The sequence below is a fragment of the Metopolophium dirhodum genome, chromosome 6 (genome assembly GCF_019925205.1).
Source record: "Metopolophium dirhodum isolate CAU chromosome 6, ASM1992520v1, whole genome shotgun sequence".
Taxonomy (NCBI): Eukaryota; Metazoa; Arthropoda; class Insecta; order Hemiptera; family Aphididae; genus Metopolophium; species Metopolophium dirhodum.
In genome coordinates, this window is record NC_083565.1 from 27055630 (window position 1) to 27071684 (window position 16055).

Below are 16055 nucleotides of genomic sequence, written 5' to 3' on the forward strand. Positions count from 1 at the left end.
TGATTGTAAAATATATACATAATAATTTAATCATAAGAATTGTTCAAAAACAATTATAATTGTTTACAATGATAAAAAATTAACGTTATTTGTAACGCACTACTTTATTAATGAAAAAATAATATAATGTGATAAAAATAATTTTAGATAACGCAATTGTAATTTAAATAAAAATATATGAAGTAACGTACTCGTAATTTCATTACTTTTTAAAAGTAATTTACACAACACTGCGCTTCTATAATGTTGTATGATAGCATAGACCTATAAACTAATGGACAGCGCTTAGAGAAAGAAGTCAGGGGAACGATAAATGAGTGTAAGGAGTGGAATGCCCTGTCCATTAGTTTGATCCACAATGTAGAGAAGATATATATAATATATAAATATAATATAAATATAATATAATATAATATAAATATAATATCTTCTCTACATCGTGGTTTGATCTATAGGCTATAGCCATGGCTACAGTATGTAATATTATTATGTATCTCGGTGATTAATATCATAATGTTATCAATATTATTTTTGTGCGGATAATACAAAATAGTATCACAGAAACATAATTATTTAGATAACAGTGACATCACGGACATAACATTTTTCCGTAAGAGGTTTTCGTTGCCCATCTATCCCCCTACTACCAACTACGTCGATGAAGCTCCTAGTCCTAACCACATATTGCGACTGCGGCAAGGCTACTGCGGATCGGCGTGGCGATCGACTACTGCGTCACTGCGTGTGCCGTGTTCGGGGTTTTCACTTTCCAGAGTTCCAGACGGCGGTTGTCAGTTCCGTAGTTACTCGCTGCTGCCTGCAATCATTCGAGTCTCAAGTTCACACCTCATACTTCAGCTGTCGTTATTCGCTTCTTTAAGTTGTTGTGAATAATCGAATTCGCCGACGCTACTATTCACCGTATAGCGTCACGTCAAACATTAAGTATGTACTTGTCATATTAACGATTACGAAATGAAGAAATGTACATTTTATATCGTATTCTCGTCCTATGCGTTAAGGTTAGGTCGTGATGCGCGTTATCCGGCAGCCATTTTGTTTTTTACGTCGTGACGTTTTTGTATGATTTAAATCAATTATTTCAACGGCTATCGATCGGTATTTGGTTTTTGGTTTTTTATTTTTTTTCCGAAACGATAAGTATTTTTTTTCTCACACACAACCATTGCGCGCATCTATTTGACAAGTAATGCGCATGAGTAATGTGCATGTTCGTAATTAGAAACCTGATGTTGTCAATATTCACATTATTATGACGTGTGTGGATTCATTGTATTTCGCGTGATTTTTTGGTATGATCTTTGTATAGTATCGGTTTGATATATTTTTATTAAGTTATAATACATAACACACGTCAAAGACTCATATGTATGCTTATAGAAAATAATTCAAAATTACCTAGTTATCCTAACCTTTTTTTCTTTAACACATGATTGTACACTCCTCCTGTAACACATATTACAGTGGCTTACTCAATGATGAGATACAGTCGAGTACTGTACAGCAGGGTGATTACCTACTTTCCCCCTTTAATGGCCTGGTGTAATTTCCATATTTTTATAATATTCAGAGAACAATTCATTTTAAATTATTGAGTCTTCAAATATAAATGGTAGGACATACCTATTATAAAAATATAAAATATACAAATATTATATTTTTTTACCTTTTTTATACATTGTATGTCCCAAAGAGGTTTTCATTGCGTTGTATGAAATTGTTGATTTTTGAATTACTGATAAATATTTTTCATTTTTTAGTTCAGTAGCTCTGGCTCTTTCCAAAGTTATTATGGTATTTTCTTTTCCTTAAAAGTATCTTTCTTAGTATAAAAATGGTCTAAAATATATAATTATTTCAATATAGGCACTTAATTTTAACGTCACAAATAATATGTTCATAAGTATGCTTAAATATTATCGATAGAGACGTAGGGTAGTTATATAAGTATTCAACTAAATTTTTGTTCCAACAATTTGGGGGCGATGTAATAATATTTTTTATTTATTTTTAATCATTATTCACAATTAAGTATTAACTAATCACACTTTGAACATTAAACACATTATCTAGGTATGATAACCACATAATATTATAACCACAATAAATCACATAAAACAATTATTTAATATTATTTAAAAATTATTAAAAATAATAGTTATTATAATTTATTAATCAATTATATGATACTAATAGGTATACTAATATATATATATATATATTACACAGTACACACATACTATAGATTTGCATCCAATTATAATAAGTTGGTAAGTTACGTCCAAAGATTAAAATGTTCTCAAGATAACTTTTTTTATTTTCTATTTCTTTATCAAAAATCTTATTTATGAGTGATTAAATACATTACCTAATTAATGTTTATATTTACATAAAGTATTTAATTAATTACATATTTTATGTTATGAAACAGTATTAGTTGCTAATAGTCTAAAATTGTTTTTTAATAAACATTTTTATTTTAAAATTTATACCTTGAATGTAAACATTGTATTTCTAATTTCATGCTAATAAATTTTTTTTTTTCAGAACGAAAATGCATACCAAAAAGTATATCGATAACTTGTTTAAAAATGCTATTTATGGAAATCCTTTTATACAATTAACTGCAGAAGATGTCCAAAATTGTAAATTGTAAGCTTATTTTTATATTTACATATGCGTAGGTACTAGTGATAATACCAACACTACATTTTGAGGATAAACCAAACTGAAACCGAACTTTTTTAAATTTATCATATTCATAGCTATTTGAATTAATTTTTATTCCCATCTGAATTTGAGTATTTTCATCTGTAAAAGGATCAACACAATTGCCAATGTGATATTATGAGCCGATAATTGATCCAAGTTACACTTCTGGTTAAAAACTATTGAATCAGTTGTGTTGTCTTTTTTGTCCATCACAACATTTTTCGTACCATTTCTTAATTCTGAGTCTTTTTACGTAATTCAAGAAGTAATAACATTTAAAGTATTATTGCGACAGTTACTTATTGTCCAGACGAACAATTACCATTTTGATTAAACCATATCCTAATTAGTAGAAAGAGTATATCGCACACTACATTATAGCCTTTCTATCAATCTATTAAATATATGATAATGTTGATATATCTGTCAAAGTATTTGTTTTGGTTAAAATTTTTAAAAAATTTGTAACATTACTAATAAGTTAGATTTATATTATGTAATTATATTATTTACACTATTTCAATAAATAATTGTGTAGAACCCTTTTAGAATCTAAAACTGAATACAAATAATCAGTGACGTAGCCAAGATTTTTAATTAGGAAGGTTGAGAAAATCCAAAATATTTAAAAAAAATGGCCCACTCCCCCCCCCCCATGGTTACACCACTGCAAATAAAAAAATTTTCAATACATGGATAATATAACATTTATCTCAAAATAATTATTTAAGTTTATAATTCTAATTCATTTTAGGAGCTTAAATAAAAATCAGCATAATACACCAAAGGAAGATTGTAATAAACTCAAAGAAAATGATAATTTTTATAAAGACGATAAAACATTTATAGATGATAAAACGACCAAAGACATAACAATGACTAAAGCTGATATAACATATAAAAACAATTATGCATCTATAAAGGACGAGCCTGCTAATAAAAAACAGAAGTTAGAAACAAATGGAATAGATGTTTTAAAATTGGAATTATCTAGGGAGAGTGAAACTCTTAAATTTAAATCACAATTCAAGTCCTCATTAAAAACCAATAAGGAAATTGCTACTACCAGTGCTGAGGAAGTATCGATGGAAGAATCTATTGAATCTGAAAAGTCTTCAGAAAAAAATGTAAAATCAATGATCAGGGTTATTGATCCTAGGAAAATGATGGATGAAAAAGCCTACAAAATGTGGATGAAAAATTATCATTTTGGTATAAAACCCAAACATTTAAGAACTGACATTAATAATTTATCAGTTGCTAAACTCTCTACAACAAGATTTCAACGATCTTTACATAGTAACAAAGTAAATGGAGTTAAACACCCTTTAAATAGCAAAAATCATGTAAGAGGGAATTTAATTGAAATTGAAAAATTATACATCAAGTATTTTAGCAAATGTGTACAAGATACTATTGTGACTATTGCAAATATACTTAACATAATTTCAATGTCTAAGAAATATCACCAAAACCGAATTCATGAATCTTATAAGAAAGGATCTGAAGCTGAAAAACTTAAAGAAATTTGCGATGCCGACCGATTACACGGAAAACATAAAAAAATTCTGGAAACAAAGTTGAAAAACAATTTTATATGTGTCATATCATCTTTTGCAGAATCAGAATTTGATTCAGCATTTAAAATGTTTTTTCTAAGTATATTAACTGTACTTCGAGTTTTGGATCAGCCAAAATTCAAAAAAGGTGGCATTTTCAAAAATTTGGTCATTTTACTATGGAATAGTTTGAAAAACGGTGAATTTAACCATCAATTTAAACAAAAAATGTTTTCAATGTTCCAGTCAAAGACATTTCGACCTGACTGCATCAACTTAATAAGTATAATTGAAGATAGTCGGGATACTGACCCCGGAGTCACTGATCGCATGACATTGTTTTTTGTATCAACAGTATACAGCCGAGAATTTTTTCAACCTGTTATTAAAGCTGTAACTTGTGATTCAAACGAAGACATTGAATTATTAATCGATAATGCTAATTTTCAATGTTGCATTAATTCAAAGTTTAAAGATCCTGTTGATTCATCTACTGTACTACATCCAAAGAACAAAATACCAGTACCAGAAACTATTCAAAGTCCCATCAACTCTGATGTAACAACTCAAAACTGGTTCCTAGCCAATAATCCAGACAGAACTTACCAGTAAGTTTTTTTTTGACAATGTTTTTGGTTAAATATTATTCAATTTTTTAACTATTATATCAATATTAAGTATAAAACATACTTTGTAATTTAGCCTGATAGACCTTCCCTCAGTTTCGTTTTTTTATGTAATTGTATATCATTGAATATTGAACATTATAGTGACATACTTAATTATGAGGTACACTCAACACCTACTATAATACAATTAATGACTTTCCCACTTTTTAGTTTTCTAAAATTAGTTTACTTTATATCCTCATCAGTTAGTTACCATTACATAGTTACGATTTCTTAACTAATTTATTTCTGATAATTCGACAGTATTATTATTCAACAAATATTTTATTATATAGTACTTTCATTATAGATATATTATAATCTTCCCAAATTCATAGTTGTAGTTAAATTATTAATTGAAGGTTCTAAATTATATTTTGTGTTTGAACTTGTAGTAATTTTTATTACATCTGTATTAATTTTGATTAAGCTATAGATTCTTAAATACATATTACATTTATTAATTAAATTCCTGGTTTTAAAAATAATTAACAACTTTTAATATCGTAACCAATTAAAACTGAAAATGCATACTACTTCTTACTAGTATAAGTATTCCTTATTCCTCCATTGTACATATTACTTGTAATGAAAATAAGAATTCCTGTATTAATATTAGTTCTGTTATATTTTTAGACAAATGTCTGTGTTAAATGGTGATGCCGCAGTTGAACCAACGATTGCAACAAGCCAGCCATTAAATAACTTTTATGAACTATTATCTTATTCACTACAAAAGAAAACATCTGAATCACCTACTTCTCGAGTGTTACCAACTGAAAAATGTATTGTTGTTACACCAGCTATTTCCAATAGTTCTTTGGTGCAAGTAACATCATCGTTCTCAGAAACTCCAACAACATCAACACCAACCACTTTTGTGACGTTTAACCCATCAATTCAGAATAAAAAATCTGTGACCAACAGTCAACTTCATAGAGCTATAGGCAGAATTATTTTAATTGATAACAAACAGTATCAATTGGTACAGGGGTCATTAAGTCAAATGAGATCAGTAGTCAATGGTTCTAATATATTAGTTACATCACCGTCAACCGTTATTATCAAAGTAAGTAAAATACATTTTTACAAACGCTTAATAATACTTATTTTATAACATAATATTAGATTGTGAATTGATTATTTTAAAGTATTTGTGTCATAACATGAGTTTAAAAAAATATAAGCGATCTATATTAACTATTTTGTTTATTGCAAACAAAAACAACACTCATTACATTTAGTAAGTTTTTTTTAACATTTGTTTGCTTACCTCCTTTGAGCAATGCTTGTGATGGGGGTGAGGATTACTTAACTGAGGAAACATACATATTAGGTGAAATTTAGACTTATCTAGAAAATGAAAAGAAAAAAACATTTCAAATATATAAGATAAATTTTACATTTTACAGGATTTTATCACCTCTTAAAAATAAGTTTACTCTACTAGTATATTATATAAATTTTAATAATGCTTTTTTAAGCTACAAATATTTTTATATTGGTTAATATTAATATTAAGATATTGACATATCCCAACTGATATATTCGTACAACTTCTAAGTACAAAAATCTTTTTACAGTTTGTTTTAATTATATTAATGTTTTTTTTTTAATATTATCTAGTATTATTTTCATGCTTACAAGTACAAAGATAATTTTTATTTTTGTAGGCTAAATTTAATATGTTAAATTCTTTGTAAGTTAGGTCTGAACTATAAAGGTTTGGTAGCCTTAGTATATATTTCATAATTTTGTTTATAGTGGTTTTAACTTAGAGAAATGAGAATTAAAAGTCCCTTCCCGTATCTCAATATCAAAAGTAATAACTGATGTTATATATATTACTCTTAGGTTTTATGTGTCGAATAAATCAAAAATGTTTTCTTATAAATGAATTACCATTGGTTATAAGTATAATCAGTTTTAGAAGATTATACATTACATACATTTAGACTTTTGTAAAATCATATTTATTGAGTATGATTCTTAATACATACATTTAAATAACTCAGAAAATACTAGTTTGAATTTTAATTTAGAAATATTTAAGTTTATAAAATTTAATATTCTGAAAACATTTTTCTTTTTTTTTAGTGTCACGCAAAAAATTGTAACAGCTCAGTAACAATAATGTGCAGTGTCTGTGCAACAGTGAAATACTGTTCTTATGCCTGCCAAGTAAGAATGCTTGAATATATTTGTTAAATAATAATATTATTAAAGTTATTTTTATTTTTTTAGCGACGTGACTGGTATGATAATCATAAAGATGTCTGTAGACCACTGAATACTGGACCTTAAATTTTTCATTGCATATTTTATAAATAATTTCAATGTGGTATATTTTATTGAAGGGTTTTTCATAAAAATATTGTTATTTTTGTTTAAAAAAAAAATGGATTATGCTTTTATTTATTGGTATTTCTTAAGTTTGTATAATTAAATATTACGATTAATATTATGTTTATTCTAATATTATTACATTATTGTTATTAGTATTTTTAAGTTCTTTGTTTTTTGTTTCCAGGGAGGAAACACCAAAATAAATTGCTTATTTTTGGTGATTATAAATTTTATATTGGTTTCTTCATAATATACTCTATGTTTGTAAATAAACTTAAAATACTCATTCTGGTGACACATCCGTTTCATTGTATTTTGTAATAAAATAAATTATTTATTTATGTCTTAGTTCAGTGGTGCGCAACCTTTTTTGATCAACGACCTCCCAAAATTATTTGTTTTTATAATACGACCCCCTTCCTACCAACATTATGTAAGTCTATAATATATTTACTTGATAGTCTTAATGTATATACACATTTTATTCATATACATTAAATCGTTAATTTTAGGCAATTTTAATATTTCTTTAATTTAATTCATGAAAACCATGAAAAAAAAAATACAAAATTAAAGTTTTATAAAATCTAAAATAAAAATGTATTATTATAATGATAATCAAAATTTTAATATATACAAATAATTATTACAAACTATACAAAATTATAAGCATTAATAGGATTAACTCAACGGCTCATACATGACAACCGGACTATTTCATAATAACGTTAAGATTAAATAAAATTACTGATTAAATTCAATTTAAAATAACCCATGTACTGCGTGATTCAATAGAACTTGTTATCTCAACATTAAGATATGACATAATATTACGATTGACACGGCCATTGACGGTACAAAATAATTTTACTTTGTATAAAACTATAAAATAATATACACAGTATAAAACTTTTTCATTTGATGTAAAATTACTGGTGACCCCCTAATAAAATTTCGCGACCCCAAGGTTGCGCACCACTGTCTTAGTTAATAAATAACTGTTTAATTGTACTAGCTGATGAATTGTCTCTGGAGCCGCCACATGAAATCACCCCGTTAAATCTTTAAATGATATATATATAATATTATACAATAAATCTATGTGAAATTGGTTTGAAATATTATAACTGACTATTAATTATAATTAATTTAATTATCGGTGGTTTAATTCATTATTGCCAACATATTTTAACTATAAAACAGTATTATTCTATAAAATAGTAAGAAGTAGAAATAAAATCATTTTTAAAACTCATACCAAATAAATGATCTTGTTCCTTAATATGACCTTACCACAGAATTATATCAAACATAATTACTTCTATATACTAACACAGGACTTGCATATATAGGTTTTGAAATAATAAAATAAATAGTACAACCTATTCTGTATATAATATTATAAGCATACATATACAATTTATTGATTATAGGTATATATAGCAAATAATAATTAAGTATATTTAATAGTTTATGTATTTATGTGTAGGTATACATAAAACATAAATATAACTGAAAGTATTACAAATAAAATTATTTATTTAGGTCTATTTGTGTAAAAAAATATTTAACATAAAAGTGAACTAAAATACAAATAAATGAAATGTATATGTGTTTAACAAGTTACAATCAAAAGTATTTTATATAGGTGCTTATTTCTACATATATAAAATAAAGTTAGAAATCTGTATGTATTACAAATAAAATTATGGATTTATATATTATAATGTAAAAATAATATTTAATATAAATTAATTAAAATACAAGTGAAAAAAGTGAAATAGGTATAATATAAATTAATAAAATAAATGAAATAAATAAAATGTAACAAGTTACAATCAAAAGTAGGTACTTAAAATACTCATTTGCATACATATAAAATATAGAAATCATGAATAAAAAGATATATGCAATCAATTTGTGTATTTAGGGTATACATATTCTATAAATAATTTAATATTAGTGAATATTACAAATAAATAACAACTATTTGAATCACTCATTATTATAGAATTAATGTCAAAATTAAATATATTAACAAAGAATAGAATAGATTCCCAGCTTTAAAAATATTTTTTATTTAATGATTTTTGTGTAGTAGTGTTTTTGCCACACTTTTTATTTAAGATACCAGAAAATAAAAACATTTATAGTTTAATTGATTCAATTCAATTTGAAAGGGAATAGTGTTATATTATGGGTTTCCGCATAAAAACAACCGATTATATCAGATTTAATAGGATTAGTATACATTGGTATAACATTATTATATTTAAGGGGGAATATGCGTTTTTGACGAACTCCGTCGGAGTGCGTTACTAGCAATCAGAATCGCACAATACCCCTACTCTATCTATCTTCGACCTACTGGCTGTTTGCAGACGGCGCGCCGGCGACTTAGCAGCGGTTTCCACTACTCACGTTCGATTGCTATTATTATCTATGCCCCTGAAATAATAGTTGCACCATGATATAAAATATAGAAATAATAATAATATTATTTCTGAATATTACTTGGAAGACATTATAAATAAATATCAAAATATAGATATAATCATACATATTATAATATGTTGTTGCTAGTTATTATTGTACAGCTTGTATATTTAATAATTGCATTTATGATATTGCTATGTATTACTTACCACTATTGGCAAAGTCAATATTTTGTCATTTTAGTCATTATACAGTGAACGTGTAGTGTGACTAGTGTGAGCCCATATTTTATTAGTAACGTATTTACCATTGTGTTTTATATTGGACAAATAAATTAATGCAAACAAAAAACACGGTAAACAGTCTAAATGCACAAAAAAGTACAAAATCTAAGTGCATAAAAAACTTAGTGTCTGGTAAATACAAAAAAAAAGGAAAAAATAAATAAAAAAGATAATACCAATAGAATTGAAGAGGATATCGAAAACCCGACCATAAGGTAACGAAGCAAAAGTAGAAAAAGTATTTAAATTGACGTTAGGTTTTTAAAAAATGTATGTGTTTTTGACTAATTGTCAAAGCTTTAAAGTCTAATAATATTTCTTATTAAACATTTTGCAAAATTGTTTCCTACTTCCTAGTACCAGGTCTAACCTTATGATGAACCCATATGTTGCAACTAAGTTTTATGAATTTAACCTACTGTAGTAGAAACTAATGCTTAAAATGCTAAAATGAATTACTTAGTTATTTTTTATTTACCTTATAGCTTTTATTGTTTATTTTCTACTCTCAAATTTACATTTAAGACTTCTATAAATTTCGTGGTCCCAATTTATTATAAACTGAGGCCCCTTGGTAGTGCTGAGCACCCTTGCCGCCCCCGCTAGTTGCGGCAACGGACGAACCAAACTTTAGACATATTACATTTTCAAGGGGTGGGGGGGGGGCTGTCAATTGGTATTAGACATCGGCAGGCTGAAGATGTATTTGCAGTTATGGATTGTCCATCACCATCTTTTAAAAAATTTAAACGGCATGAAGCTCATGTTGGAAAGGTAAGTAAATTGTATTGAGAAAAAAGTGTAATTCTAGATGTTTATACGCAAAAGGTAATAATGATGAAAAGGTTATACTTTTATATATCTAACTATAGGTATGAGAACAGCAAATTTCAGATATGTTAAAAAAGAACGGTGAGCTGGAAAAAGAAATTGCTATACAAAAAGGAAATTTACATAAAGGTACCCCATACATCACAATAATAGGCGATGGTAATTGGGCTAAACGATGTTACGGCCAGGGTTTACGGCGTGGTAACTATAAAATTTAGTATTTACACTTTACATACGAATGTAATATAAAATTATATAGTTAAGTATAAAAAAGGTGGACAAGTTTCCGTTCTGCTAGACTACAGCAGTGGTTAATTTTTGACAATTCGACTTTAGTTTTTGGTGTAACTCTAAATAAACGACAGTAGATACATTAAATTTTGGCTATACAGTGACCTACTTGTAACATACTGTACAGCAGAGAAACATCCACTTTCCCGCCTTTTTTTTTGTTTTTTAACGTCATTATAAACAATTATTGGTAAGGCTATAAAAAAAATTAAAACATCACGACATAGATAAAGTTCTTCCCTATGCGTTTTTTAATTTTTTTCCTTTACTTTATACCAATAATATTTTATTTGCTGGAAAAAAATCTTGAAAATTTAATAGAATGCTCCTCATGTATTGTTTCAAAGGCAGATGAAGAATATTGAACATCCGTAGTCACAATTTTTTTTTTCTAAGCATTTAATAAGTTAAAAAATTGACAAAATGACGACCATTTGCAAATCATTTTGAGTTAGAAATTCATAAATTTTTTTCTTTTTAAACCTAAGATTTGAAAATGTAATACAAGGTTCCTCATAAGTTTGTTTACTTTTATCAAAAAAAAAAATCTCTTCTGGAAAGACAAATTAAATTTTTATGAGCGTTTGAAGTTCATATTTTTACAACATTGGATATTCACTCGATTTCTCATGTAATGATTTTCTTAGTTTATTGTAATTCAAAAACCAATAACTGTAGATGCATGAAAATTTCACTGAATGTTTATATTCTCATATTCAATACACCATAACATTTTAAAAATATTTTAATTCATTTTGAGCTTTTTACGGACAAATTCAAATTGTAATTTTTTTTTTTATATGAATGGCAATAAATTTTATTTATTGGGTAAAAAACCGTTTAAATATAATATTGATATATTATATATATTGTTACAACAGCAGTTGAAAAATATTTAAAATACATAGGCACAGTTTTTTTTATAAGCATTTAAAGTTCGAATTTTAACGGTTTTAACTGATATTCAAAATCGGTATCCGATATTGGTTTCAAGTCCTGCATTATTATTATATTATTATAATCAGTTTAATAGTTGAACATTTAATAAATAATTTTTGTCAAATTCTGAAATTTAATAGGTACTTATAAAAAAAAATCGTGGCTATGGATCTTTATTATTAATGCTCAATTTTCTATAATTTTTTTTTTGATTTTATAGTGAATAATTATTGGTGCAGAAACCAAAAAACCTGTCTACGTAGATGTAAGGAATAAATATTGTAGTACATGTTCTTCGGCAACCAAAAATGATAAAAAAATTGATCATTTGTGTTTCCGAAATTATGATGGATCTTCAACTGGTATGGAACAAGATATTATTGTAGAAGGCTTTTGTCAAAGCCTAGAACAACATGGTTTAATATAAAAATATTATATTGGCGATGGTGATTCGAGTGTTTATGCCTTAATAGTTGAAAAGGTGTCGTATGGTCGAGATGTTATTAAATTAGAATGGGCTAATCACATAACCCGTAATCTTCATGATGGTTTACGAAAACTGGTTACAAATAAACATTTCCCTATTCATGTACGCAAGGTGTTGATGCATGGATTTCCGTCTCCTCTAGAAAGACTGGTAAAGGGGATACGGACTGCAATTAAGTAGTGTGGAAAATCGCATGATGTGTACATATTGAGACAAGATTTAAAAAATGCCCCATACCATGTGCTCGGTTCACATAATAATTGACGTCCTGCATATTGTACACGATTAAACATGAAGGAAAAGAATAATGTACCATTGATGGAAAGTGGCAAAATAATGTCCGAAATTTTAGCAATTGTTGATAAAGTGACTAGAAAAGCCGATCGTCTAGTTTTTAATACTACAACTAATATAGCCGAAAACTTCACGAGTTTAGTAGCAAAATTTAATGGTGATAAAAGAGTACATTATACCAAAACAGGTTCATATGAAAGAAGAGTGTTAGGTGCAACACAAGTTCACAGTAAAGGCCCATCTTGGCACTTAAGTCCTTGGAAAAAATTAACAGGAAAAAGTCCCGAAAGTTATTCAAACAAAATGTATCTAGGCGTATTGCAATGTCATAATATAAAAAACGAAACACTTATAGGTGTAAAGTAAATCGTGACAAAAGTACGGTGAACCATGATTTTGATTACGGTCCAGACGCTGCTGAATATGACTGAGACGACTTTAAATTTAACGTTAGTCAAAAGTTAGGAGTCAAAAATAGAAGCTCTTACTACTCATGCAAAAAAATTAAAAAATTTAGAAAACAAGACCATTGGTCAGCATGATAATGTACAATGGCATGAAGCAAGAAAAAGTCGACTTACCTCTTCCAATTTTGGTTCAGTGGTTTGTAAAAAATCAACTATGTCGTGCCATAATTTAGTAAAAACATTACTGTATAGTAAAAATATTATTTCAAAACACATTGAATTTGGACGTCAAAACGAAAAGGTAGCGATCCAAAAATTCGAAAATCAATGTCACAAAACTGTGACACCATGGGTGCAAGTCCCGATGGGTTAGTTGATGATGACAAAATAGTAGAAGTCAAGTGTACTCCATCTCTAGGCCAAAAACGTTTAAAAGATGCAGCTCTGGATAAAAAGTTGCAATTTTATTTAGAGCTTACAAAAACAGGTCAACTTCAACTAAAAAAACCATAAATATAATTGGCAAATTCAAGGACAACTAAAAATAACAAAAAAATCAATATGCATTTTTATTCTGTTTAGTATGGGAAATAACCTATATGTATATTATTCAAGAAATTAACAGGGACGAATATCTTTAGACAAATAAGTTGCATTAAAAATGAATTTCATTCTACATGGACTGTATGTTGCCTGAAATTGTAGATCCACGAGTTCCGAGAGGGCTGTAAATACGAGACCCGGTCAATATCACAGAAGCACAATTTCTAATAAAAAAAAAAAATAGCTATCCACATATTTTAAATACATTAAAACAAATTTGTTTATAATTTATAAATTGTAAAGTTTCTTTAATTTTATTTACCTATAGTAAATTATAGTTAGTTACAGTAAAAGTAAGTACAACAGTAAATAACATTTTTACATAGGATACAGTACCAATATTTTGGCAATAGCCTAACCTATATAAAATGCATATGTGATCTAGATTTTTACGGCGTTCAAATTTACCATAGTAAATATTGACAACCATTATAATTATAACACAATATTAAATATTTTGTCTATTACAATTTCTATTATATATTTAAATTTTGTTTGGTTTCATATTTAAAAACCTATTAGTTTTTTACGTTTAATTAACTAGTTGATTTTTATTTAGTATGTACATTGGTGGGTCAAAAGTGAAAAATGTTCAATAGTTTTCAAACGCGTCGTGAAAAACAAAAAAAAATTGGAGAAAAACGGTAATTTTTACGCAAAATCAGTTTTCGACAAAATTGAATTTTTAATTTGGCTGTCACTCGAAAACTAAAAATTGTAGATACTTGAAATTTTCACTAAATTTTTATATTGGCATCATCTATACATGGCTAAGTTTAATAACTCGGAAAATTTTCGTTCAAATTTCGATTACAATACAAAAAAATTTACAGAAAAATCATGTTTCACATTTTAATTTAAAAAATATAGGTTCTCATTTGAAAAACCAAAGTTGGTATCGCCACAGGATATTCCTTAGAAAAATCTAAGTACTTGAAATGTTAACTCTAAGTACATTTAAAAATTCCAAAAATCAGAATTTGAATATAATATGCACAATTTGAGCATAAAAATGAGGTGAGCACGCTTAAAAAGTCACCCCGTACAATGTAGTAATAGTAATATTATAGCTTAAAATTAATCAAAATATTTTTTTAATTCAAATGTATATATTAAATAACTTACAACTTACTTTTTACTTCTAATTATATTATAATCTTTTATTGAATTATTAAATACATTAGAATGTAAAACCCGTTTAATACGCCCTTCGAGAGACCAGTAGAAGACAGCGTATAAAGCGGGAAATCGTATTATGCAGAACGTATTACGACGATTTAAAATACAAGGGAGTCTAGGGTGGTCTTCTGGTACAGATAAAGGAAAAAAAAATTGCAACATTTTCAAGTTACCCCCTCAAATCGTTTCCACTACTAAAAAAAGGCATAAGAAAAAATCTCAGACAAATTGATAAAGTCTAACATGTGCCACAAAATCTCTAAAGTTTTAAAAATAGAAAAATGTTTGAAATCATTAGTTTTTTTTTATTATAATTCATCATAACTCTTGAAATAATAATTTTACAAAAAAATTGTACACGTTAATTACACATTATTATTATTACAACAGTTTGATATTCATATCTATTTTTTGTATATTAAACTTTTAAAATTATTTGAATTTGAATTAAATAAAAAATAAATTGTAAAAACTGTTTGTCACTGTAATAAACAAAATGTCTTCTATACCATATAATGTGATTTAAATTAATATAAACCTATGTACATTTAACTACTATATAATATAATTTGTAGATAATACTACACGTTGTATTCTGCGACACGAGAAATTATTATAGACTCATTATATGTGAGTATTAATAAGGTACATTATAGCTTGTACAATATCGTACATTATACCTTGGACTCATTGTAGGTACACGTTATCAGATTTAATAGTTTGTCAATTCAGATAGTAATTTTTTATTTTTCTATAGCTTTCAGTTGACATACAACAACAGCCGATGTTGTACGTATAGTTTTTCACAGTTTAGTTTATTATTTGCAATAGTTCGTACATTATAATTAGACGTTTTATTTTAACGGATTTAAAATGGTTACCGGAAAAAGTTTACGTGAATTAAAATATATTTTTTTAATTGGATATAGCTTAAGTCAAATAGTTGGCAGTAAATTGCCCTCAAATAAACAATTTTGTCGGTATTATTTTTTAATATG

At 27.0% G+C, this 16055-nt stretch overlaps 1 protein-coding gene across 2 annotated transcripts; it reads left to right on the forward strand.

Moving 5' to 3' along the window:
• Window positions 1-637: 637 nt before the first annotated feature.
• Window positions 638-7691, forward strand: LOC132946544 (uncharacterized). Of its 2 annotated transcripts, none has more exons than XM_061016594.1 (6): window positions 638-945; window positions 2569-2673; window positions 3488-4900; window positions 5597-6029; window positions 7058-7141; window positions 7187-7691. In XM_061016594.1, exons 2-6 carry the CDS (start codon window positions 2576-2578, stop codon window positions 7202-7204), a joined length of 2046 nt encoding a protein of 681 aa, XP_060872577.1. In that variant the 5' UTR covers window positions 638-945; window positions 2569-2575; the 3' UTR covers window positions 7205-7691. The 2 variants fall into 2 exon arrangements, with proteins under 2 accessions (XP_060872577.1, XP_060872576.1); XM_061016593.1 differs by having other exon boundaries at window positions 7205-7688.
• The last annotated feature ends 8364 nt before the right edge of the window (window positions 7692-16055 follow it).

Excerpts from the sequence above, each read along its gene's own strand:
- LOC132946544 (XM_061016593.1), top strand. The coding sequence starts at position 2,576 with ATGCATACCAAAAAGTATATCGATAACTTGTTTAAAAATGCTATTTAT. Across the intron at positions 2,674-3,487 it reads GATGTCCAAAATTGTAAATT|GAGCTTAAATAAAAATCAGC; the intron begins GTAAGCTTATTT and ends AATTCATTTTAG. Across the intron at positions 6,030-7,057 it reads CGTCAACCGTTATTATCAAA|TGTCACGCAAAAAATTGTAA; the intron begins GTAAGTAAAATA and ends CTTTTTTTTTAG.